Here is a 24,290-nt window from a genome sequence, read left to right on the forward strand (position 1 = left end):
GGAAAGTGCCTGGAAACAATTTTGATTATAAAAGACGCTATATAAATAAAGATTGATTGACTGATTGATTGATTGATATTAGGTAGGTAAGCGGTTGTCTTTTGTTTCCCCGTCAGGTTTGGTTGTTTTTCAGGACCTCCACTTGATTTTGACTGAACTCCAGGGACTCTCAGGGTCTGAAACTCTTTGTGGAGAATTTCCACCAGAGAGACCCAGGAATGGAGGCTGGACAACTTTGTGTCTATCAGTTATAATATGGCTTCGACTTTAGAGATGAGTGAGAGGCTCCAGGAAAATTCTCTGCTTTGCATTTGGAGGACGGTGAAACACAAAACAATAAAGTTCTTGACGTCCTGCAGACTGATCATTCATATATATTCCGCTACGCTGGCTTCACTCCAGTTGGCAGTGTAATCACTATCGGAAATGTTTGTATTTCTGTTTGGTTTGAACTGCTGTCTCGTCCCTCTCACGTGTCACTATCGCACCTATTTCTTTATTTAGTTTTCTTTCACTGTGACTCCGTTGAAGGCAGCGGATGTCTGCGCCCCCCCTACATGCAACAATTATTCAGTGATACTATGTGTACGTTGTACTTGATATTATGCCAAATGACAACTAGCATAAGACTGGATTGTTAATTAAAGCAACATTGATTTAATACTTGTTTGAAATGTTTCTCCAATATTCAGAGTGTACACTTCTCTCAAAGCTAACTTTTGCTAAACATAGAAGCTACACTGATGATTTCTGATAAAAAAAACTGAGAAGTCGAAAACAACAAGTTGACATTTCAAAGAGAAGCCACACAACAGGCAATCGTACAAAATAATCCCCATTGTTTCAGCCTAGACACCACTGCAGTTTCTGTCAGAGAGAACTTTCACAGTCGATGGTTTTAAAAGAAATAATGTAACTTTCTGAACTGTGAGCAGTCTTGTGGAAAGTCCAGTGTTTTTAAGCATTTCAGAATCTTCTCTTCAGGTGTGGCAGCTGGCACATCCAACAACATCACCAAGCTAAAAACTACCACAGCCAGATTTAGTGATATTGGTCTTTTCTCCACCAGAGAATTCATGTCAATGGCAGACAGCCTCCACACTTAGACCATGTAGGGGCCAGAGCTTCTTCCTCAGCTTTCCTTTGATCCCAAAGTTTTGGATGCAAATTTTGGTGTTGGGGTCTAGAGTTCCGGGTCGTGTGTCATTGTGGTCCTGCTTGTTTCATCCTACAGGGGGCATGGAGGAGCTGATGATTTGCTGCAGCTGCCGCTGCAGGCAGGTACACCTATTTAAGGATGGAGCGCCTGTCTACCAGTGTTGAAGAGTTATTGTATCTGAATGGTAAATCTGACTCCTGTCTCCTTGTTAGTGGTTGTTTGAAACTCTTCTTCCTGCTTGTTCGAGGTCTCCATGCTGCCCTAATGGAGTGGAGAACGTGCAGGACCTGACTCCCATGTTGGCTCTGCGCTGGAGCTCTCTCTGCGCCCCGGAGGACTGGACGAGTGCTCCCCCTGCAGTCCAGGAGGACTGCCAAATTGATCTTTTAATAAAGAATCGCTTTTGGACTGCTTTCGGTTCTGGAGAAAACCGAAACGTAACATTTGGTTTGGGGGTGGACAATTTGAGTGTGTTTCCTTGGTAACCAGGTGCTCCTCTTCTGGCATACAATGCCTCTTGAATCAACTCAGCTTTTCTGATACGAGTCACTGACATGAAACCTGACAACTTGAGAAGGCAGCTTTTTAGAATTCGTCACACTGTGCCTCACCTCCTGTTACTGCCTTGTCCAGAGTTAGCTTTCCAGGAGGTTTAAGGACTCCAGCTAATGCTGCTAAAGTCTAGAAGCTATGGACAGTGGGATTCTTGGCCAGAACACATGAAACCACACAGTCAAAGGTGGATGCTCAGTGGGAGGAGAACCATAATCTAGCCCCTGTCGCTGCTAATATCTGGCCGTTCCCTCTGCACTCACTTTCAGGGTTGTTGGTGTTGATGGCTGAGCCCAAACCAACAGCACATTTTCCTCTGCTCTGATGCCAATGTCTCTCATGGCAACCTGCCTGTTTGATTCCAATGGAAGTTGGATTAGGGGAAGGGTTTCGGGTTAGAATTAGAAGCTTTTACATTATTCACACATGGGGATCCTCCCCCTTTACTGGTAGGAAATTGGACCTCGTGGGTGTTTTCAGTTTTTCCCACTTGCGAGTACAACTGGAAAGCACTAGTAGCGATGCTTCTTTAAGTCCTGTCAGTAGCCAGGGGAGGGGGAGCAATGATCTGGTAGTCAATTGGATTGAGACTTTGGGAATTTCAAAGGCGAAAAGTCAACACACGATATTTGATGTGGCAAACCTTTCCATTATCATTTCCAATAAATGTGTTCACACGGCAGCTTTATTTTGTATCAAAACTTTAATTATCAAAGAAAAAGAATGCACAATTGAAATAACATTTCTATAAAAAGGACCATGGGACTGCTCTACAGTGCATTACAAAACCAGCAATTGTATACAACATTGTGGATAGAAACTTTACTTAATCTGAGATACATCTTCATCATCACCATCATAATTCCTCTCCTTACTTAAAATAACAAAAATGTACACACTTAAATATCGCTAAGCTAATTTGGTTATAATGACTCTAGGTTTGGACATTATTTATGACAGGACAGAACCTATGTACTCAGCGTTACAGCTCTGTCAATCCATGATGTCCTGGAAATGAAGTAATTGTCTGTGTGAGAGAAGATAAGGGCGATTTTAATTTGGCCCCTTTCACCCTGCTGAGATGAGGTCTAATTCATTTTTTTCATTTGTTCCCACAGATCCCATTATTTTTCTTTTGTTAACCATCACACACGAACAGCCTGCCAGACAGACTGATAGACTCAATTTCACTACAGTATCAGGCTACAGTCAATGTCAACGTTCCTATAACTCTTTAACGGTGCCATTTGTCCCTTATTTGATCCCCGCTGGTTCCAACAGTGGGCCAAAGTGCCCTAAGAAAGACCATAATAAAGTGGAGTTTCCCTTTGAAATGCAGGAGCTGATCCCTCCAGTTGCTCCCTTATCACATCAGGCTTCTGTTCTATGAGCCTCATACAGTCGCCCCTGAACGATCGATGATCAGGCACATACCATACTTTCTCGGTGTGTTTGTGGATCTTTGACTCTGATAAGTAAAGACCTGTTTGTGTTCCAGCAGAACATATTTTCACTTGCTATAAATGAATTGTGGCAACGTAAATGTGACAGTTTAAAAAACCAAATGACCAATTCTACACCATGGGTTCGGTGTGGGCATCGCGGCTGTTGAATAGATCTGAGCCCAATTTAAATGTTGCCTTAACCCGGTAATTATTACATCTGTCACCACTGTGACATTAAAGTAAGTCAACACTTGTTGTTTTGTCTTTTCATTTACCAGTGATGCTGCAGGCTTGTCCCTGGCCATTTCCTGATTTTAGATTATAAAAGCTTTTAGGTTAAAGGTTTTGCTAACCTTTTGCTTTGAGCAGAATAACCTATTAGGGATAAATTAATGCTGGCACATCTTCCTTTAGGCAAAAAAATCCTTTCCGCTTGAATCAAAATGCAAATATTATGTAGGACAGAAGGAAAACTGCATAGATACTAAAATCTAGAGTGTTTAGGAAACACAAAAAATATGCAGTTGAGACAGTTCTGCCCAAAATCATTTAAAACCTTTTATATTCTCTAGAAAATACCATTTAAGGCAATAAATAGAAAGAAAAAACTGAAACAAATTGCATTTGTCTTTGCTCTGAAATTACATTGTCGTTAGTGTCCCATAACAATAAATAACAGATTTAAACAGAACTCAAAATAAAGTGGTGGCAAAAGCAACAATATATTAGATTTAATCCAAAAATATACTACTCCAGAGGAAATGTACACTAAAAGAAGCAACTATTGTTGTTCTGCTGCAGTGAAATATACACAATGACCCAAAGAACCCCGTAAGGATCAACGGTGGGATGAACTAAAACAGAAGAACTGAAGGCAGATGAAATAAAATGTCTAATTCTTTTAACTGTATTGTGTCTCACTGGAGTGCAGTTTTAATGAACACCTGCTGCTGTGCGCACAAAACATCTTCTGCAGCTGCAAAAAATCTTGGGAGTAAAACGATCTTTTTCATTTCAGTGAGAACAACTGCAGTAAAATACAAACCAGAAACATAAAGGCACATAAAAACACGATTTGTGACAACTTAAATTCAATTATTCAATGTCTAAAGACCTTAAACCCTTGTGGTTCCCAGAGATGTGTAAGAATGGGCAGTTTTTTATTCTCTTCTTCTCAAATCTCCTATTAGTAAAAAATGTCTCCTCAAAATAACTAATTTCAAAATAATTCTGAAATTGTTTCCTTTTTTAAAGGACAACATCTGTATTTTCCCCGAATGGGATCAAATGATCAAAAACAGCATTGTAATATTTAATATGACCCTTTTAGGTTTCTTTCCCACTTTGACAATGAAAAGAATAAAACCTACCACCTCAAGCCACCGGTTCATTCAGCGTTTACTGTTAAAACCCGATTTCCTCTCATCCAATCAGATCTCAGTGTGGGATCAGCTCTGCTCTCTGAGGGAGAATGGAAAACGGCTCCCGATGAATCTCCACAACACGCTGATGAGTTTGATCCCAGCGTTCACCTTTCATGCCGCCGCTCACTCTGTAGAGATGCTACCTTTCCCTCCCCTTTGCCCTGGGATCCCACCCCACCCCCAACACTATAACTTGGAAAGCGTGAGCTTGAATCATAATATTTGAAATAGTGTTGCAATGAATTCCGAGCCTTATTCCAGCACGTGCAGGCTTGCGTGCACAACCCACCTCTGAATACCAATATGCCTCTGTGGAACAACGGGGGGAAGGAATGACAACACGTATTACTGGAGCACATTAACGTCCCGGGGTTCCCCCCTCGGGTGATTAAAAATGCTTTTTTTAAACATATTTAAACATATTCCTCTTGATAATTGATGGTATTTAAAATTGTGATAGGAGGTAAATCTCAACACCACCCACATCCTGGTGAATCAGTGTTACCCATTGGGATTATTTTACAGTGTATCTTTAAAAAAAACAAAGCAGAATTTGCCTAAAATCTGCATTTTTGTTCACTTTTTTGGTTCTTTTTTCTGAAGAACATATGAAAGAATTACAGAAATGTTTACAGTGTTTTCCTTTATATCCATTTTGTGGTATAAGTGGAAAAAACAAAAGTAGAAATATAAATCACAGATCTGATGGGACACCAACTGCAAAAATATACCGGTACCCGTGGAATATGCTCCATTTGTCTTTGTTTTTTGAGTGTTTTTCTTGTTTTTCTACAAAAGTGGGACATTGAAATAAGCTCAAAATGAAGCTGCGTTGTCTCGTGTGGGCACAAAGTTAACAAAAGTAGTTGTGTTAAAAAAAGATCAAAGAGATGACTGGAAAAACTGACGTGATTAAAATGCTCTGTGATCTGATTTTGTGCGTGTTGGTCACATGCCGATCTGTCCTGTAGCAGCTGCCCCTGGGTGAGGGGTGCGCCACAGCCTGGACATGTAGGACAGCCGTCCACATTCACATCTCAGGTCCAGAGTCAGCCATTTGCATCTCCCCAAATGCTTGTTGACTGTGGGAGGAAACCGGAGCACAACCCACACCGACACGTGCACAACATGCACGGTCAACGAGAGCAAAGATCTGATTAGAACAGGCACCTTTGCCATGAAGCTGCTGTCCAGAGGGGGACCTTCAAACACGAGGACATGAAAGTGTCCAGGTGGAGATTTTGTGTTAGTTCCTCTGGTAGAAGAAGGTTGTCTGTCAGGAGGTCTTTACCCTGCGGAGGCAGAAACACTCCCACGAGTGCCTCACAGCAACGGAGATGCTTTAGCCAATTCAAAAGGGAGGACAGGGAGGAGGTTCAATGACCTGCAGGAAGGCATCACCACAGAAACCAGGCCCAGATGTTCAGAAAATGATGGGATGGTGAAACTTTGGCAGCTGTGGATTTCTTTAATTTCTTACTGCAGATTCTGGGTGAAGATTAACAAAGAGAAACCCAACAAAAGCCAAAAGAACAATCAACAGCCATCATGAAAACTAAGTGAGGTACAGTCACAGCAACTGAGTCAGGAAAAACTCAGCCAAGGAGGCGAATAAATACCACAAATAAGTCAAACAGGAGGGACGTTAACACCTTTGTCGTCACCCCTCATCCTGTGTCATTAAGTCAAGGCGCTCGTTTTTTTATCTTTAGTTTTGTGTTTGAGGTTGAAGAGACGGGAGGGGTTTATGGGTGAACACCTGCGCCCTAGCAGAGTTTGTGGAGTTGGTGCTGTGCTGCTGCCGCGTTTACGCCGTCCTGTTTCCATCACAGTGGACGCCGTCCAAAAATTGAACAAACTCAACAGAGCACAAGCAGAAGTCTGACTTCACAGAGGTGTCTTCAAACACACAATGGTGCAACGTTCGCCTCCGCCAGAGGACAGCGGGTGACATGAAGGCTCGGAAACGTCAAATTTCACAGCGGACCACGGCTGAAGGTCGGAGGAGGGTCAGTGATTAGAAGGCGGAGCTGGTGATGGCGTTGAGCTGTTTCATCAACCCTTCAAGACTGGCCATCTGCTCAGAAAGGTCATCTTGTTCATACACCTGAAAAACACCAAGGTACACAGTCAGTGAATTGACAACGTGCACACACACATCAAGCAGACTAGTTATGCTGATTCCTGTGTAGTTTTTCTGCTTCCTCTTCCTCTCCCTCTCCCTCTCCTCTCCTCTCCTCTCCTCTCCTCTCCTCTCCTCTCCTCTCCTCTCCTCTCCTCTCCTCTCCTCTCCTCTCCTCTCCTCTCCTCTCCTCTCCTCTCCTCTCCTCCCCTCTACCTGTCCTCCCTCCTTCTCCTCTCTCTTTACCCAGCCGGCCATCAGCAGGAGGGTCCCCCTACATGAGCCTGGTCCTGCTCAAGGTTTCTTCCTGTTAAAGGGGAGTTTTTCCTTGCCACTGTTGCTTGTCTGGGGTCAGGCCCTGGGATTCTGGAAAGCGCCTTGAAACAATTTTGATTGTATAAGAAGCTATATACATAAAGATAGACTCGGAATTCTAATATTGATGTTGGTCTTCAGGCTTCCTGGACTCCACCAGTTGAGAACCCTGATACCCACCCACCATAGCAGGACCAGGAACTGTTCATGACAGACTCATGAAGAGCTTTTCAGCAGGAGCACCAAAGATAATCAGTCAAAATGAACGTTTGATAGTTGCTTCATCAGTCACGACAAGTGTGTCTGAAAGGACAGGACACACTCAGAGCGTGCACAGATACACACTCTCACCTCTGGATGGGTCACCATGCATGTCCTCCATTTCTGTCAGCAGGCAAGACCACAATACACACGCACACAGGCACAAACACACACACACACACACATACTCTCCATGTTCTATTATGGGCTTTGAGGGGGGAGAAAAGTCAATATTCTTCTCACCATGATGTGGAAAAACAGGCTGAAGGTAAATATTACTCCTATATGACCCAGAGAGATTGTGTGGAAGCATCAACCACTACGATCTGAAAGTCCTCCCCATGCCCTCAATCAAAATAAACCTTGACATATATAGTCAACAACATATATAATATAGTCAAAATGCTTGAAATCAGAAGGGAGCGTAACTGCAACCGCAACATTTCAGCAAATGCACTGAACACAAAGTCATTTTACTGGAAAATTGATTAGAATTATGTAAAAAAAAAGTGACAAGCAGAACTACAGATGCAGCTGGTAGTACTTGTGTGTACATCTATAGCAGCTCCCTCCGGGGAGTGGTGAGCCCACTTATCTGGCCAGTGCAGTTAAAGATTCTGGACCAGGCAGGCATGTGCATGTTTAACCTGGCTCTGCCTCTGGCCTATGGATTTTTTCATTGCTGCATTTCAGGCAGAGTAAAGCTGTTGTGATGGTTCCAGTCACTGCAGGACAGTTATCACAGGAGCTATAGCAGCACGCTGCAAACTCACCACACATCTGATCAATGAGCAACAGGACACAGAGGAGCCACAAAACACAGTAGACATAGAAAGAACAGCCATCAAAACGTTTGAGCACAAAGAAAGTTTGATCCCATGTTGTTAAAATTAGACTTTCCACATGCAGCAGTGGTGGATACAGGAGCAGAAACAGAGGCTACAGCAGCAGCACTGTGTGTGTGTGTGTGTGCGTGTGTATGTGTGTGTGTGGGTGGGTGGGGTTGCGTGTGTGGGTATGGGTGTGTGTGTATGTGTGTGTGTGTATGTGTGCGCGTGTATGTGTGCGCGTGTGTGTGGGGGTGTGTGTGTGTGGGGGGGGGTGGGGGTGGGTGTGTGTGTGTTTGTGGGTGCGTGGGTGGGGTTGCGTGTGTGTGGGTATGGGTGTGTGTGTATTCGTGTGTTCGTGTGTGTTCGTGCTTGCATGCGTGTGTGTCTGTGTTTGTGTGTGTGCGCGTGTGTGTGTGTGTGTGTGTGTGTGTGTGTGTGTGTGTGTGTGTGTGTGTGCAGGTGTTGATTAGAAAAGCCAAGATCAATTAGAGTGATATCAAAGGAGATGAAGAGCGCTGTTGACCTTTCGGACTCCTGTATCTTCCGTCCTTCCGCTTCATTTACTCGTCTTCCTCTGATCGTTTTATTGCCCCTCCTCATCTTCTTTGTCATGTCTCTGCTCATTTTCCCTCCTCCTCGTTCTCAGTTTTCTCCAGCCTTCCTTTAGCCCCCTTCTCCTGGTTAAATGTCGTCGGCCTGCCGGTGTCCCTTTTCCCTTGTTGCAGTGGTGACACCTCCTTCCGTCCAATTGTCATTGAGTCCCATGAATATTTCAGTCCAGTCTCCCAGCTTCCCACATCATCTCCTGCCATTTATTTCTCTACTTGTCTTCGTGCTGCCTTCTTTTAGTCTGGAGCAACCTCTCCCTCCTTCTCTCACCATCAATTCTCTAGACGATCTCTGCTGCTCTTCTGCCTCCCCTCATTTCCATCTTTTCGTCTGTCCTCATCCTAATTCTCATGCTGTCTCATCCCTCTTTGGCTAAGCAACCTTCTTCTTTCATCTTCCCTTCATACTCTCCTACCATGAACACTGTAATCTTGAAACAAGAGCAGAGTTTTGGGCTGTACACACGTATCGATCTGTTTCTGTTGCTATGTGTGTATCTGTATCTGTATGTGTGTAGTGAGGTTGTAGTGCCTGAAATACTCACTCTCATCATAAAAACACACACTTATTTGCTAAAACTAAGCTTCTCTTTTGATCACTGTGAAGAAAGAGCTCAATTTAACTCTTCTAACTATCTTCTAATTTATAGAAGGCTCATTTAAAGGTTGTGTTTCTTAATGTGACATGATTGTCCACTAACACTGACATTGAACCAGACCTCCTAACACACGTGTGCATGTCCTCAGACATGCCGCACCACATGGACACTCAGTTTACATGACGTGGAAATAAATCTAATTATTGCCTCGATCCGACGCTGACTGAAGTCTTAGTCCAACTCAGTGCTCAGCTACTATGACACCCAGATAACCCTAACCCCCCCAAACCCCCCAACCCCTCTAACCCCCCTAACCTTAACCTCTGGAAATTAACTTTCTCTGCCATGTATACGCTTTATCAGCGTTAAACCAGACTACAAATGTGGCGTATGACCCTGGAACACAAACATCTGGGACAGCGGGATCCAGAAGAAGAAGGAGGCCATGATGGAAGAAGAACGTTTACATCAAGTAGGAGATGGACAAATCTGTATGATTGTCCAGCTTCCTGTCAGAAACGCTGACTCCAGTTGATTATTATTTGACATAACATGTCAATTGAAAGGGGCCATATTAAAGACGCATATCACCACCTGGAGTTGAGGAGGAACACATGCTCCCCTCAGTTATCCGGTTTTCTCTGTTGCGCATGAGCTGGGACCAGGAACTAATATGAAGCCAAAAGCTTCACCAAAGTGGAGCTGGATTAATCTGTGCACGTGAGCGTACTGAGAGAGCTCAAACATTAGTTTTCCCTCATGTGTCCGTCTACTCTTTGGTCTCATTTCATGTGGAAAAAAAAAAGGATGGCACCTTTATGCATCAAATGTGCAAATATATAAAAGTTTCCCCACAGAGGCTGTTGCCAACTTTGGGATTTCCTGCTTCGCTCAGTAGAAGCACCAAAGACCCATCGGTGTTTGCAGTGGAACTCACGTTGGCAGCAGAATCCTCAGCAGCTTTTGTTGCTCCCTCTTCTGTCAAATCAGGGGCGGTGGGCACTGAGACAGGCAGCAGAGGAGAGCGGGCCTTTCCTGGCTGGCCCAGAGAGGCCGTCTTTACCTGCGGCTTTGGAAGACTCGCACCTGAGCAGGGCAAGAAGAGCAGGACATGTATGGTGAGGATCTAAGTAACATTAACTGACCCATAATTATCACAATTCGTAGCTTAATTTATTGCTAATTCAGAATATATCATAGATGATAAACATCTCTCTGGTCAGCAAAAAAGATATTTTCCTCTTTGTCAGTAATAGAACTAATAAAATTGGACACATACTGTATGTGAAGAGGAGCTCTTACACTAGTGTCAGTCACCAAAGGCAGAGCTGGGAAAAGGCTGATCTGGCTTTAAGTGAAGAGTTTAGATATGGACAGAATTGGGGTGGATCCTTCCACTGCTTAAAGGCTTTTAATCAATTTGGTTTGACACGTTGCCCAGGGAAATATTGCTAACTGTCCTGCAGGATTAGCTCAAAATTCTGAGTTTTACTGTGGAAGAGCTGAAAAGGAAACTTGCTTCTTGTTATTGATTTGACCTAAAACAGACAACTGCTGTTGGAACTGGAAAATATCTGGTGTTTTATACCCTCCATCCATCCATCCATCCATCCATCCATCCATCCATCCATCCATCCATCCATCCATCCATCCATCCACCCATCCATCATCCACCCATCCACCCATCCATCCAGCCATCTATCTAACCATCCATCCATCCATCCATCCATCCATCCATCCATCCATCCATCCATCCATCCATCCATCCATCCATCCATCCATCCATTCATCCACCCATCCATCCATCCATCCATCCATCCATCCATCCATCCATCCATCCAGCCATCTATCTAACCATCCATCCATCCATCCATCCATCCATCCATCCATCCATCCATCCATCCATCCATCCATCCATCCATCCATCCATCCATCCATCCATCCATCCATCCATCCAACCAAAACTCCTGGAAGACATTTGTTTTCTGAAGCATCAGAGAAAGAGAGGTTTGGATCCACAAATGTGACTTGGCCTAAAGGATCAATTTAAATGTAAGAAATCGTGAGGGTGATTGTTTAGACTGCCTCAATTAACCTTGTAATTGATTAGTCATTCTGGTGTCTCTCCTGACATCATTTATAGAAATGTACCACAAAGGTTACGGAAGGCTTATTAACATTAACTGTAATATTAGGGGCGTAATGAGCATTGGTAATAAGTAATAGATAAGAAGCACACTGAAAGGCAGCTTACCAACAATGTTAGTCTGTATGAAATTCTCCAACAATTACAGGCTCACATCGAGAGTTAATGATCAGGACGACTCAACAAAATGGAGAAGATCTATAAAGGTAAAGTCCAAATCTGTGTGAGGCTGGTTTCAGACTGCAGATCATCTCCCAGTCCATCAAAAGAAGAAATAGAGACACTAAACACTGCAGTATAGCAGCACAGAGAGGAGAAGCAGAGAAAAGCTTTAAAGAGGGCTTGATGGTGCCAGGTCACCCTCGGGGGGTTGACAGAGAGGGGTGGGGGTGTAGGTGGGGGGAGGGGCAACTTGTCTGGTCAAAAAGGTGGATACATTTACCAGACAAACTGGGGAGGATGTGAAATCCCCAGCGGGGTCACAACATCCATATCTGCGTCTGTTTCTGGGTCAAAGGCAACGATGGAGAGATTGGCAGCAGTAAAGGGGGCGGGGATATTGATCCCACACATGTCTGGAAGTAAATACAGTTAAAGATGAAAGGTGTGTTTGTGGAGAGATGTCTGCGGGGAGAACCAGCAGCAGTCTCAGAACAGGGTCTCAGGGTTCCATCTGTATGTCTGCTCTCAGCTCAGCCTCATCTATTGTCCCTCTGACCAGCCAGACCAGACAGACAGACAGACAGACAGACAGGCAGGCAGGCAGGCAGGCAGGCAGACAGACAGGCCGGCTTGTAGGCGGGGCTGACTGATTTTTCTGGAGCGATGTTGTCGTGTGAGCTGTTTGCTAACCAAACACTCTGAAAAGTGATTGGCTGTAAACACAAGGAAGGAACGTTGCCCCTCTTCACGGTTCTCTAAAATGCTGCTACCGCTACAGTAAACAGTTGCAGAGCCGACCTGATGACAGCATAAATGGAAGGAAACGGCGTCCAGCTGAGCAGAATCATAAAGATCCTTAAACAGATTTGACTTCAGGGTTCTCAGAAGAATCTACTGTTGAGGATTAAGGGTCAAATAATACATATCAATACAGAGATCATTCTTAGTGATTTACTGATATTGGTGAACATTTATAATTTGCCAGCCTCTAAATCAAATTAGGCTTTTATAAATGGAATTAGCATCTGGTGTCTCAAGCAGCCCTGTAGCCCCAATGTGGGTGCCCACACGCTACACAGAGCTTTCCTCAGGAAAGGCATCTAGTGTGATTGGCTGAGAACATCCGTCAGCAGCAGTTCTGCTTCAGCCTCCAGCTGTGGTCCAAATGTCTTTTCACACTATCAGACAATCCTATTACGGTCTCTACCATTAAACCTCCCATTCAGGCCAGTTTGGCTGAGCAGCATCATTCTTTAGCCAGTAGATGAGTTTTGGTAATTCAAAATAAAGCAATAGGAAGATGTGAAATGATGGTATGGACAGAAGATTAATTCTGCAATGATCAAGGCTGTTACCTAAAGAATTTATGGTTAAAGCCAGATGGTACAGAGTCCCCCGGAGCAAGCCTCATTTACAACAGAGCTGTTTAGTTTGTTGGCTGAACCACAAGTTCTGTCAGTGGTTGGTGAAGATGCAAAGTGTGTGAGAAACAGGCGTCCCCTGTCCATCTGTACAAGAGAGGACAGCTGTCTCTGAGCGGAGGGAACCAGCTCAAATCTGAAACTACACCACCAACCGCGCGTCTACACATCAGCTGAAAGATTTTATTCGCCTCAACTCCTTCACACGCAACCAAATGCATCAATACAAAAGACAAAAACCTTTGTTGCGGTGTTTAATAGAGCCTTTAGTGAAGAGGGGGGGGGGTGAAAGTGTGGAGAGGTGGGTGGAGGTCACAGCTGAGTGGGCTTTATCTGCAGGCCGGGATAAGTGTCACCACAGGCCCAGCCTTTCTACAGCCAAAGGTTTTCTGTAAGAGCTGAAAATCAATGTGGATCCGAGGCCGCCTGGGCTTGTCAACAGGGCAATAATGGAACGACACTCTTCCTTTAATATTTTTCTCTGGCTGGTTGTTCCAGGACACTTTGATCTTACATTCCTCTCCTGATGGGGCTTCACTCTATTCTTGCCCCAGCAGCAAAAACAGATAATCAAACAGTTGTTGATGCGAGAGTGCGCTCCGTGTGTGTGTGTGTGTGTGTGTGGGGGGGGGTCTATTAGAAAACATGTATTCCTGTACATCATTTTCCATCTCAGAGGACCTTAGCATCTACCCCTCCTATAGAATGTTAATTTAATGCTGCAGTCAGTGGTGTTGAGAGCAGGTTGTGTTGTGGAGAGAAGAGAACAAAACCCAGTTGCAGCTTTCATTTTGTGTCATAAGTGGTTAATCATTCCATGAGTAGCAATAAGATTATTCTCATTTTTCACATTTAATCTCTAATCTTGAAAAGAAAAAGACAGAGAGAGAACATCTGATTGTGAAACTTTTATGAGGGATGTCAAGATGGCTCATGTCAAGCCCATTCATCTTATATCTGCAAACATCCAGTGTGTAACAGCCGGAGGGTTATTTTGCTTTGCTGAATAAAATATGGAACTACGGTCACGTAGAGGAGAAAAGCTTCAAAACGAGACAACTGCAGCGACACAAGTCATGAAGCCCCTTTCCTCAGGCGTACAGGGATGAGTTTACCTCCTGACTTTTGTTGCTAACTTCACTTCTGCACTCTATCAGTGTGCTGCGTTAAGTTTGTATAAAATCAGCTAGATCAGCAGGACTGTATCTGCTGTTGCTCTGTGATGTCATCATGACATCACGTGTTTCTACTCACTGGATTGCGGCATCATGGAAGTGTACACCTTGGGGTCAATGGTGCCCATGGATGAGGGCAACAGTGGGTTGGTGAAGCTTCGTAAAGGGTGGCTCGGCCGCACGCATGCCGTCGGGATGGTCCTGCCGCTGGCAGCCTGGGCCTCTTCAGCTGGAGCCGGCACCACCGGAGCTGGAGCTCCAGGAACTGGACTCACCACCGGAACATGCTCTGTGGGCGGGACAGAGGAGCTGGGGAGGAGGGGGGCTGGCTGCTGAGGTGGAGACTGTTGCTGGAGGAGGGGGTTGCTGGATGTGTCTGAAAGCATGGAGGAGCGGATGAAGAGGAGGGGGGGGAGAACAACAGCTCCAGTTAGTCACAACATCATAATCCTAAATGCCAAGAATGTCTCTCATTAGCTAAAGTTGGCCATTTTTTGTTTTTAGAAGTGATTTTCTTTGAATTTTATCATGAATGGGTGGTTCTAATATAAATGAAGTGCAGAGAAGAAAGAGGGAGTGAGATTTTCCTCCCAGTGGGGTGCTGGGCGCTCGTCGTGGTTTTTTACTACATCTGACGTGTCATTCCATCCCACCATCTGGTCGATTCTAAAGAGAGGCTGAACCACAACAACCCTGCCGGCCATCAACCATCGGCCTTCATTAGCCGTGCCTGCTAACCTCTAGCTTTGAGTCTAGCCTACAGCTATCATCTCTCCCAGGTCACCTCTGGCTACTGAACCTTTCGAGATATCAGCTCTAACTTCAAAAATCTCAGGAAATGCTAAAAACAACTGAACGTCTCCTTTCAACAACACAAATTATTATATTGAGTTTTTATGCATTTTTGCAGTTTTTCTGGTATTCCAAGTAGCTCTCGTTGACCCGCTGCACAAGCCGCACCGTGCACAGTTTGACATCACAGGAGAAGCTACATAATAACCTCCGCTGAGCGTAATCTGGCCCGGCATAAAGATAATTGCACACTTTTGTAGCGTCCATTCATTCATATTGTTCTGCTCTCCTGAAAGATCACTACACTATTACTGTGGCACACTCTGTCCAAGATTAAAGGCTGACTCAAAAGTTGACAACAAAACACAGTTTTGTGTTGTATCATTGTTTCTGCTGTCTGGACACCAATCCTGGCCCTGGAACACCGGTCCAAGGCTTCACACCTGGAGCCTCTAAAGCTACATTAGGACTATTCATACAGATGTTTAGAGTTTCCTCTCCAGATTGGATATGACACAGGACACCCAGGACGTGCTCAGCAGTGTCCGTTTACATGGAGCAGAACTTTGATGTTGATGTCTCTGAGTTGGTGAGGGAAGAACTGCATCCCGTTGGTGGGGGTCAGAGGCCTCCATTAACTCAGCGCTACTTTGGTGAAGCTTCCATCACAGCAACCAAACGGTGTTGGTCGGTGGTTTGAACCGGACTCGTCTCACAACTGTGTCAGACAAACCCAGTCGGGACCTTTCAATCCTGCACTATTAACTGACCAACAGTCCCGGATACCTTCAACAATCTGCTCTCATTTAAAAAAACAAGCACATTTGATTATTCTATTTTTCCATTGTTTGTCTTTTTTGGAATTAAGGACACCAAAGTCACAGATATTAGTCCTTCAGCTGTGCAAGGAAAAGGAAACGTGACCCATTTTTCCTCTTTTATAAGACAGCTCTCAGCATAATTAGTTCTTTCGGAGCTCTTAGAAAGTGCAGTCTTTCAAGTTTAAAGAAACCAATGTTCTGCTAGCTTGAATTTAATTCCTAATTCCCATACTGAGTGTAACATCTGTGTTCTGTGTTCACAGGCTCTTTTTATTTTCTGAGGAACATGGTGTAGCCTGCGCTGTGATGCTGCATGCCAGTCAAGTCAGAGGGAACATGGGCACCACTGAGTGATCTCAGCCCAGCGAGGAAAAGATGAAGGGATGAGAAGAAAGAAGGGAGGAAACGAGTGAGCCTGGGAGGGAGAGCAGCTGAGAAGAGAGGACGAAGAACTGGAAGATTTCCACTGATCAGAGAGAAAAAACAAGGACGGTATAGCAGCAGCTACAAGATTTTCATTTCTTTTAGTTTGTAGCTCTTTAAAAATGCTTCTTATTTATGATCATGATTAAAACATGAACCATAAAAAGTGCCAACGCGACCAGAAGTATTAAATTAGTGTTGCACAAGGTGACCTGTCTAATGGCACAGCAGTAGGATCTACCTGCTACTCTTACACAGGAGACTCTCGGCAATGTTACCCATAATTCAAAAGCACTTGATTTAAACTGACATTTTTTTCATAGAAGAAGGGAATTATTATGTTCCTGACTGGACTTTGGAGCCTCCCATTTAAACTGTCATGGTTACCATCTTAGACCTGCCAAGCTTCATTTGGTGGAACTTCTAGTGTCACTTTCTGACTTCAAACTGTTTTACTTCAGTCTTGATTAAGTCTGGTTCATTAAACAACCTCATTCTCTCTCCAGTCACAACCCAGTGATAATTCTTCTCTCCTGTCTGCTGTCATTCAATGATTGATACGCGCCAACCAGGGACTAGACCATTACTGAATTACCTGTAATCAACAGGTAATAAACTACCGCTGAAACATGAGGCATAAATACAGCAGTGAGGAGTGTGTGTGTGTGTGTGTGTATGTGTACGATGCTCACTATTACGAGACGCAAACAACAGTGATAAATTAAATTACTGTTAATTCAAATGAATTTATCTTAATTTTGTACATTAAGCACAGGATGGTGTCCCTGGACAGTGTGTTTGTGTGTGCTCTTGTACTTATTGAGCACTGAAATACTCATTCTACCAGTAAAGTGAGGACATTTGGTCTAGTCCTCACAGCAAAGTGTTGTTTGAGGGTCGAGGCTTTGCTTGGAGGTCAGACTTGGGTTCAGATCAGGGTGGTTAAAGGTGATCTTTCTGTCTTCCCAGTAAACACCAGATCTAACAAGGATGATGGTTCAGAGAAAATGGGGGGGGTTACCTGTTGTGAATCCTCGATCAACTGTCAGAGTGGAGAAAGGCATCGGTCTCAGGCTGAACTTATTGTGGGTGAAACCACAGGATGGTGAAGGCAGGATTCCAGAATACTGGGAGGAATCCAGCGCTGGCACTGGGATGGCACTGACCACAGCTGAAAGACAACAACAATGAAGATAGAGGAGTAGTGCTGCAGTAGAATCAAGAAAAGAAAGCATCCATTCAGCCAGCCATCCTGCTGAAGCCAACAAGGTCTTCCTCAACGCTCAGAGACAGATTTATTTGAGGTGCCGCCTTGAGCTGACGAATAAAATCATCTTAAGGAGATTGGAACTCGATCAAAGGATATTTGGAACATATGGTACTTGAGGATTTCCTTTTTATAATTCACGTTTTTCATCGAAATTTAAACTTTATCGGCACTTGAACCACTCAAGACTAAGTTTTCTTTATTTGGTCACCAGGCAGCTCTGAGGTCCAAAGATGGTCTTTTGGTTACTTCATTCACAGCCCAAAACTAGTCAAATGTGACACAGATTAAAAATGTAATCAAGTCGTTCTTTCACAAATATTTGAGAAGTAAATTTGATGGAGCTTTAAGCTTCTATACTGACAAAAACATAAAAGCTCCATTTTCTGCATAGAATGAGACATACTAAGTTAAAGGAAAAGCAACATCTGGGAAGAAACTTTTACATATGAGTAATTCAAATGACGAAGGATGTTGTTAAATATTGATTGTTAAAAAGTGAAGGCCAGCAAAAACACATTTTAGATGAGATGGCTCTGATCAAAGCTGGCCTGTCTATAATCTAGCAACAACAACAAGGATAAGAAGAGCGTTTGGATGAAAGCAGAGAACTCCCAACAGCAACTGCAGCTGTAAGAAAGGATCATCAAGAGCATCTCTGAGCGCAGCAAATGACAAACCCAGTTACATAATCCACAATTAGCTGCAAAAGGTGTTGCTTAGATAAAAGAAGTAGACATTTTGTTAGGAGCATAGAGAATAGCTCTGAAGTAGTCAGGTTACCTTAAAAGTAACTGCAAAACATTTGAACTCAGTCAACCCAAAAGAGAACTCAAAATCCTTCCTCACGATCTGAAGAAGACTTAAGCAGGAACACATGTCCATGATACACTGTGCTTTGGCTAAGAAGGGTGCCAAAGCTACATCTAGCTAAAGTAAGGCTCTAACACTGGTTTTCAAAAGAGATCTTTAAAAAAGAGAAAGATGGAGAGAGTGTGATGACAAAACAGGATGGAGAATTAGTACAGTCAATTATTTTAGCACCAGAACCTACTGAGTCGTGAATAAACCATGCAGTTTATATTGATTTCTCTTATTGATCCTGTGTTTGATTAGCGCTAGCATGGCCATGGTTATGTCTCTGGTCAGTCAAAGACTTCCGCTGTTCGTGGGTTCGAGGGTGTTGACACCCTGAGCTACACAAACATTTGGGCTCTTACGGGTGTTGCTTGGCTGTGTGTCCATGGGAATCATCATTTTGCCTCGTGTTCCCCTCCTGGCAGCCAGGGAGCGCTCTAGCGTGGAGATGCTGCTGGACGCCTCGTCCCCGTCTCCTCCTACATCATTGAGACATTTAAAGCACGAAGCAACATTTACGCCCTCTAAACTTCTTATACAACTAGAATAATCTGAAATGATAACATAGACCATACACATAGAAAAGACTCAGACAGAAGCAGATAAACTAGATTGCAGATGGTATCCCCTAAAGACAACATGAACTTTCAGTTTTATCAAAGTAATAAGCATTGGAAATATTAACTGCTGGTTTGCAAAAGTAAATGTATCTCAATCTTTGTTATAAATGCATCAAATTCATTTAGAAAACCCAAACAGACAGTTTAAGTAGACTAGTTTTCACACTCTACCTGAGTGGCTGCTTTTGCTGCCTATCTGGCTTTCTGATTGGCTGTGTGCCACCTGGGGGAGGTCCTGGCAGGACTGGATGGGCGAGTCGTGACCGGATGGGGCGACACTGGGGGCTTTCTCCATGTTCTTCATCTCCATCTCTTCATGGTGGATCCAGAGGTCAGGAGGCCTCAGGTCCTTCTGGCTGCCTTTTCTTTTGCTGGCACTGTGGCTCGCTCTCTTCCTGCACAGACGCATCACAGCCAGGAAGTGAATCACCCCACGAGGTTTGTGTGAGGAAACATTTAACACATCATCAACAAGAGAAGATGCAACTGTGGCGACGTGAATCATCTGCCCTGGTAAACTCCTACTTCCTCTGCTGAGCTGAAGAACGACGCGTGCAGATCAAGGCCACCACCACCACCACCACCACGGTCACGGCTCCGACAGAGACCACAATGATGACCAAAAGGTTGCTGTTCTTCTGAGGCGTGACACTGCCGTGGGGCGGACGCATCTGACCAATGGGAGAGTCTGGAGGAGGCACAGAGAGGGGAGCTGAAGAACATATGAGCGGTTCTTGGATCTGAAGCAGTTATTAAAGACTAGGTATCTGTAATGGCAGATGAAGGAGACTTTTGCTTTGCTTCCTGTTTTGTGAGCGAGATGTGGTGAAAAAGGGACTTGCAAAATCCTCCGATTTCATAAATGTAATTTTCATTTTTCAATAGCAGGTGCCAGCTGCATCTGCACACCTCATTTTCTCTGCTTTTGATTTCTGAAGCTAATCCATTTTTATTGCCTCCCAATAAAATGTTTTTTATGATTTTGTTCTTTCAGAGAAGAATGAAGAATGAAAACAAACAAACAAAAAATAATGATAAGAGAATGATTAGAAGTAATGTTCATTGATGTCATATTTTCACTGCTATTTATGCTGCCTGACTGTGCCTCGTCAAGAGTGGCCAGTCTTAGCCCGTCCCCTTAGCAACACGAGGTGGGATTGGCATTGGCCCTTGGGGGCTTGATGACAAAAACCTATTTAAAAGTTTTTCAGGAACACAGAAATTGTTGAAACTCTGCTACACTGCAGCTGTGAAACAAGGACCCAGTCAAGAGGTGAATTTAACTGCAGGAGATTTTTGAAAGAGGAGGAGAAATCAGTTCCATAAAGAGGCTCTGTGCTAGAGACGAGCCAGCTGGAGCTGCTGGACCAGGATTCGCCCAAAGGAGGGTCAGGGGTTACGAAGGATGTGGGTTTATCACTGCCTTCAGCAGCAGCACTAGACTATTAGTTCACATCACGCACACGCACCCCCACACATACTCACACCCTCACCCCCCCCTCACACACACACACACACACATGCACACCATGACTGCAGGCAAAGGCACAGACCTCTGACCTGTGCAACGAGGAGAATTCGTTCTGGTTATTGCTCTGATTTTTTGGTTGGAAGCAGTTTCGTGTAGAGTTGAAGCTGACACTTGCAAGTACAACTTTCAAATGTCAATAATTAGTACTGTTAACAACAATGGGGGCAGCTCAAAATTGTGGTTATTAGTAGTGGTTACCAGTAGTAGCTACCGACAGTTATCAGTAGTAATTATTAGTAGACATCAGTACCCAACTTCAGTAGTTATCAGTCGAAGTTATTAACAGTTATCATTAGTAGTTGTCAGTAATTATCAATAGTAGATGCCAATGGTAGTTGCAGTAACAGTCGTAGATATTAATAATTATCAGTAGTAGTTATTAGTTATTAGCAGCTATCAGTAAAAGACATGAATAGTAATTAGTTAATAACAGTTATCAGTAGCAGATATTAGTAGTTATCGGTAGTAGTCATTAGTAGTTGTCAGTAGTAGTTATTAGTAGTTGTCAGTAGTAGATATTAATAGTAGTTATCTGTAGTATGTAATCATAGCCTGTATTTCTATCAGTTTAACCACAATCACTTAACAAATGCCATTTTCAACTACGTAACTTGTGCAAACATAGCAAACACTGCAGTATTTATCCTACTCCAGGATAAAACTCTGACCATTAGAAAAGTCCTTGGGGTTCACCAATTAGTTAAGATGACTTGTCCTTAATAGATGGAGTTTGATTAGTTTTAGTCATAAAATGCATGTAAAGAAGCAAGACTAGAAGATGACTAACTATGAATTCTTTTGGAGGGGTTTACGTGATTTAAAAATGAACGCAGTATTAACTAAAGCTGTAATCCTGTTCATGAATAAAGAATAGGGTTTCTTAAGGTTCTTAAGTTTGAATAAACTGAGTATTACTGAGGAAGTAAATCCAATTAATTTTTCCTCTACTGGCAGCAATCCAATTGTAAAGAGGAATCAACGCTAACAGACTGAATCGGTTAATAACGACTTGTCTTCAGATGTTGTCAGACGGAGTTCAGACATGACTGAGCTAACGTGAGGCAGAGCTCACTGAAGCTCAGAGCATTTAATTACATTAACATGTGAAGTCCAACAGCCCTAACAGTATTTCAATCTAAGAAGATTAAAACACCTCTTACCATTTATGCTGCTTCTGTCAATCAAACTTGTGTCTGGTGGCCAGTAGCCAGGCTCCCCCCCTCGACCTGGAGAGCAAGAGACCAAGATTAAGAATGTATGTGAAGGTGTGAATACATAACTGCATGTAAAATATAAGATGGTCAACATGGCGGTGCTGTGGTAATCAGAGCTGCCCTGGTGTGTGTGTGTGTGTGTGTGTGTGTGTGTGTGTGTGTGTGTGTGTGTGTGTGTGTGTGTGTGTGTGTGTGCGTTCCTAGGATCTGTTAGAGCCAGCTTGGGCTTCACAGCTCCAAGTACTCTGATGACCACAGAGATCACTGATGTCTTCACTCTCCACATCCTCTCTAACTGCTCTCTCAGATCCTGGTATTGCTCCAGTTTCTTCTGTTCCTTCTTCTGATGTTGCATTCATTGGGGGCCACCACATCTCTCAATACACCTTCTTTTACTGACTTTGTCCGCATGCACAATATCCAGCTGGTTCTCCATCTCCTGTTTGTCAGGATCTCAGCTTGGCCATTCTCCACCACCTTTGTAGGTGTGTCCCACTTTGACCTCAGATTTTCCAGTTTAAAGTTGGTACAGATGGTCTTGTAGAGTCTACAAGACCACCTTTCACTATATCTTCTCGTTGACTTTCAAAGTGCACTTCACTTCACTTCTTACCAGCTCTTGGTAAGTGATTACGGAAGCACGCGCTTCTATTGAACTTGGTTCTGATCTTACTTTTCAGATCGGCTGCTCTGGTGTTAAGCCCCTCTGCATCATAGAGGCTTGTTGTCACTGGGGTTTGATGAAGAGTTTCGTAGAATCCACTGGTCCCACCGGTCCACCGCATGTACCCCCTCTGTCTAGGGTCACTGACATGGTAGCATTCCAACAATCCTTTATTCTCAATTCTCATTTCTACCTTAAGTTTATTCTCATTGGTCATCAGGTTTCCCTCGTCCCTCAGGAACTGGTGCAGACTCCTAAACCAAACCATGAGGTCAAATTGAGCCAGGAGCTGCCAGGAGCTCAATGCCCTGCATTCTTCTGAAACAGAAGTGTTTTGGAAAAACCAGCACTTTGTCCAGACTTGACTGTCCAACCATTCTGAGCAATCTCGGAAAATGGTAACGAGACACTGGAGCTTTTCAAAAACCTCTTATGTTTCAGGCGAAATGATACTTAAAAAGGAGCATATTTGAAATAATCTTAAAATGTGACTCAAAGTGTGTATGTTGCCATATTTTACAGTTAAATGTTACTTCGTCTATTGATATAAAACAAAAAACTATGAAAATTCTAAACGCGTGCACACACACACACACGCACAAACACACGCACATACCAATTAGTGTGTGTTTACAGTGTGAGATCTAGCGTTGCTGAGCTGAATCCAGTGGATGGATTTATGACATGGACTAGCAGTTAGCATAAAAATATCGTAGTAATAGTAATGGATTTGTTTACATTAAAAAAAACCAAAACAGCTTTTGTTGGCTGATTTCCCGTTTCCCCTCTATCTCAGAAGACAAATGTTTTGTTGCCAGCCAATTAGTCAGTGACTTTCCTTCAGCATGATGAGTGGATGTTATTTGAGAAGAATGAAAAATAAGTTCAATTATGAAGAAAATGGCCTGTCATCCACAGTTCTGGTCATTTTCTCTTTTTTTCCAAGTGTTTTATAAACTAAAAATTGAGCAAGTTCTGTTCAGGTTTGCAAGCTCAGATTGGTTTTGTCTCCATCATGTCATATTTATTTTCCACCTCCTGCCTTCAACCTGCTCCATCTCCACCAAATGTTTTGAAATGAGAACCAACAGACAGAATATTTCATTATTGTGTTGCACATGACCAAATTTAATTGTCTAGAAATGAATTAAATTGCTTTTATGACAAAGGAGCTGTGGGTGAATCCAAATTAATCAGAATTCCTCATTTTTTCTGTTGTTGGAAGCTCCATTGTTGAGCTGTGTCTCCGCCCACTCTTCTTTGGGTGTTCGGTCAGGGTGGCTGGTATTTGCCCCAGGGTGGTACTGAGCCACTAGGGCATTTAATCTTTGTTGAAAATTGCTGAAAATTGCTGGCGATATTTTTTTCCACACGTGTTTGACTCTGGTCCCATGTTTTCAGTGCTTGGATGTAGCTTTGCTCTGGTGCTGTGGGTGAGGGTTCTGAGGTGGTGTTCCCTAAATTCCAAACATGGCATAGCCATCTTTCTGTCTGTAACAGCTCTCCTCAACAGGAGGGATCAAAACAACCTCCTAACTCCTACCAACATTCTGCTGAAACGGTTTAATGGAGGAATTCAAAAGTAAAACTGCTTCAGTGCATGGGGCTGCCTTTCCCTGCAGTTACAGGCTCTACTTTTTGGAAAAGTTCCTCCAAGAAGACAATAACAACATTCGTCTTTGTATTATCTTAAAAAAACCTAGTCAGGAAGAGAACGTTGCTGTTAAATAAGCCTTGAAGAGCTTCATTTTAAATGAACTCCCCTTTAAACACTGGAGACAGATAAATGCTGATAACACAGTTTGAAAACATACAATTTACATATGAAAGATGGTTTGGACAGAGGAATCAGTCATTTAAAATCTCTTCATTATATTTCAC

At 43.4% G+C, this 24,290-nt stretch overlaps 1 protein-coding gene across 4 annotated transcripts in view; it reads right to left on the reverse strand.

The window, feature by feature from the left end:
• Nucleotides 1-2,404: 2,404 nt before the first annotated feature.
• Nucleotides 2,405-24,290, reverse strand: part of dcc (DCC netrin 1 receptor) — a 109,904-nt gene continuing 88,018 nt past the window's right edge. For all 4 annotated transcript variants that reach the window (XM_029837888.1, XM_029837887.1, XM_029837890.1 and 1 more), the window contains exons 22-29: nucleotides 21,692-21,757; nucleotides 19,526-19,688; nucleotides 19,172-19,395; nucleotides 18,743-18,859; nucleotides 17,277-17,426; nucleotides 14,299-14,595; nucleotides 10,253-10,401; nucleotides 2,405-6,687 (exon numbers count right to left, since the gene is read on the reverse strand). In XM_029837888.1, coding sequence (XP_029693748.1) covers nucleotides 6,598-6,687; nucleotides 10,253-10,401; nucleotides 14,299-14,595; nucleotides 17,277-17,426; nucleotides 18,743-18,859; nucleotides 19,172-19,395; nucleotides 19,526-19,688; nucleotides 21,692-21,757 — 1,256 coding nt within the window. In that variant the 3' untranslated portion in view covers nucleotides 2,405-6,597. The remainder of the gene's footprint in view (nucleotides 6,688-10,252; nucleotides 10,402-14,298; nucleotides 14,596-17,276; nucleotides 17,427-18,742; nucleotides 18,860-19,171; nucleotides 19,396-19,525; nucleotides 19,689-21,691; nucleotides 21,758-24,290) is intronic.

The sequence above is a fragment of the Takifugu rubripes genome, chromosome 6 (genome assembly GCF_901000725.2).
Source record: "Takifugu rubripes chromosome 6, fTakRub1.2, whole genome shotgun sequence".
In the NCBI taxonomy this organism is placed as follows: Eukaryota; Metazoa; Chordata; class Actinopteri; order Tetraodontiformes; family Tetraodontidae; genus Takifugu; species Takifugu rubripes.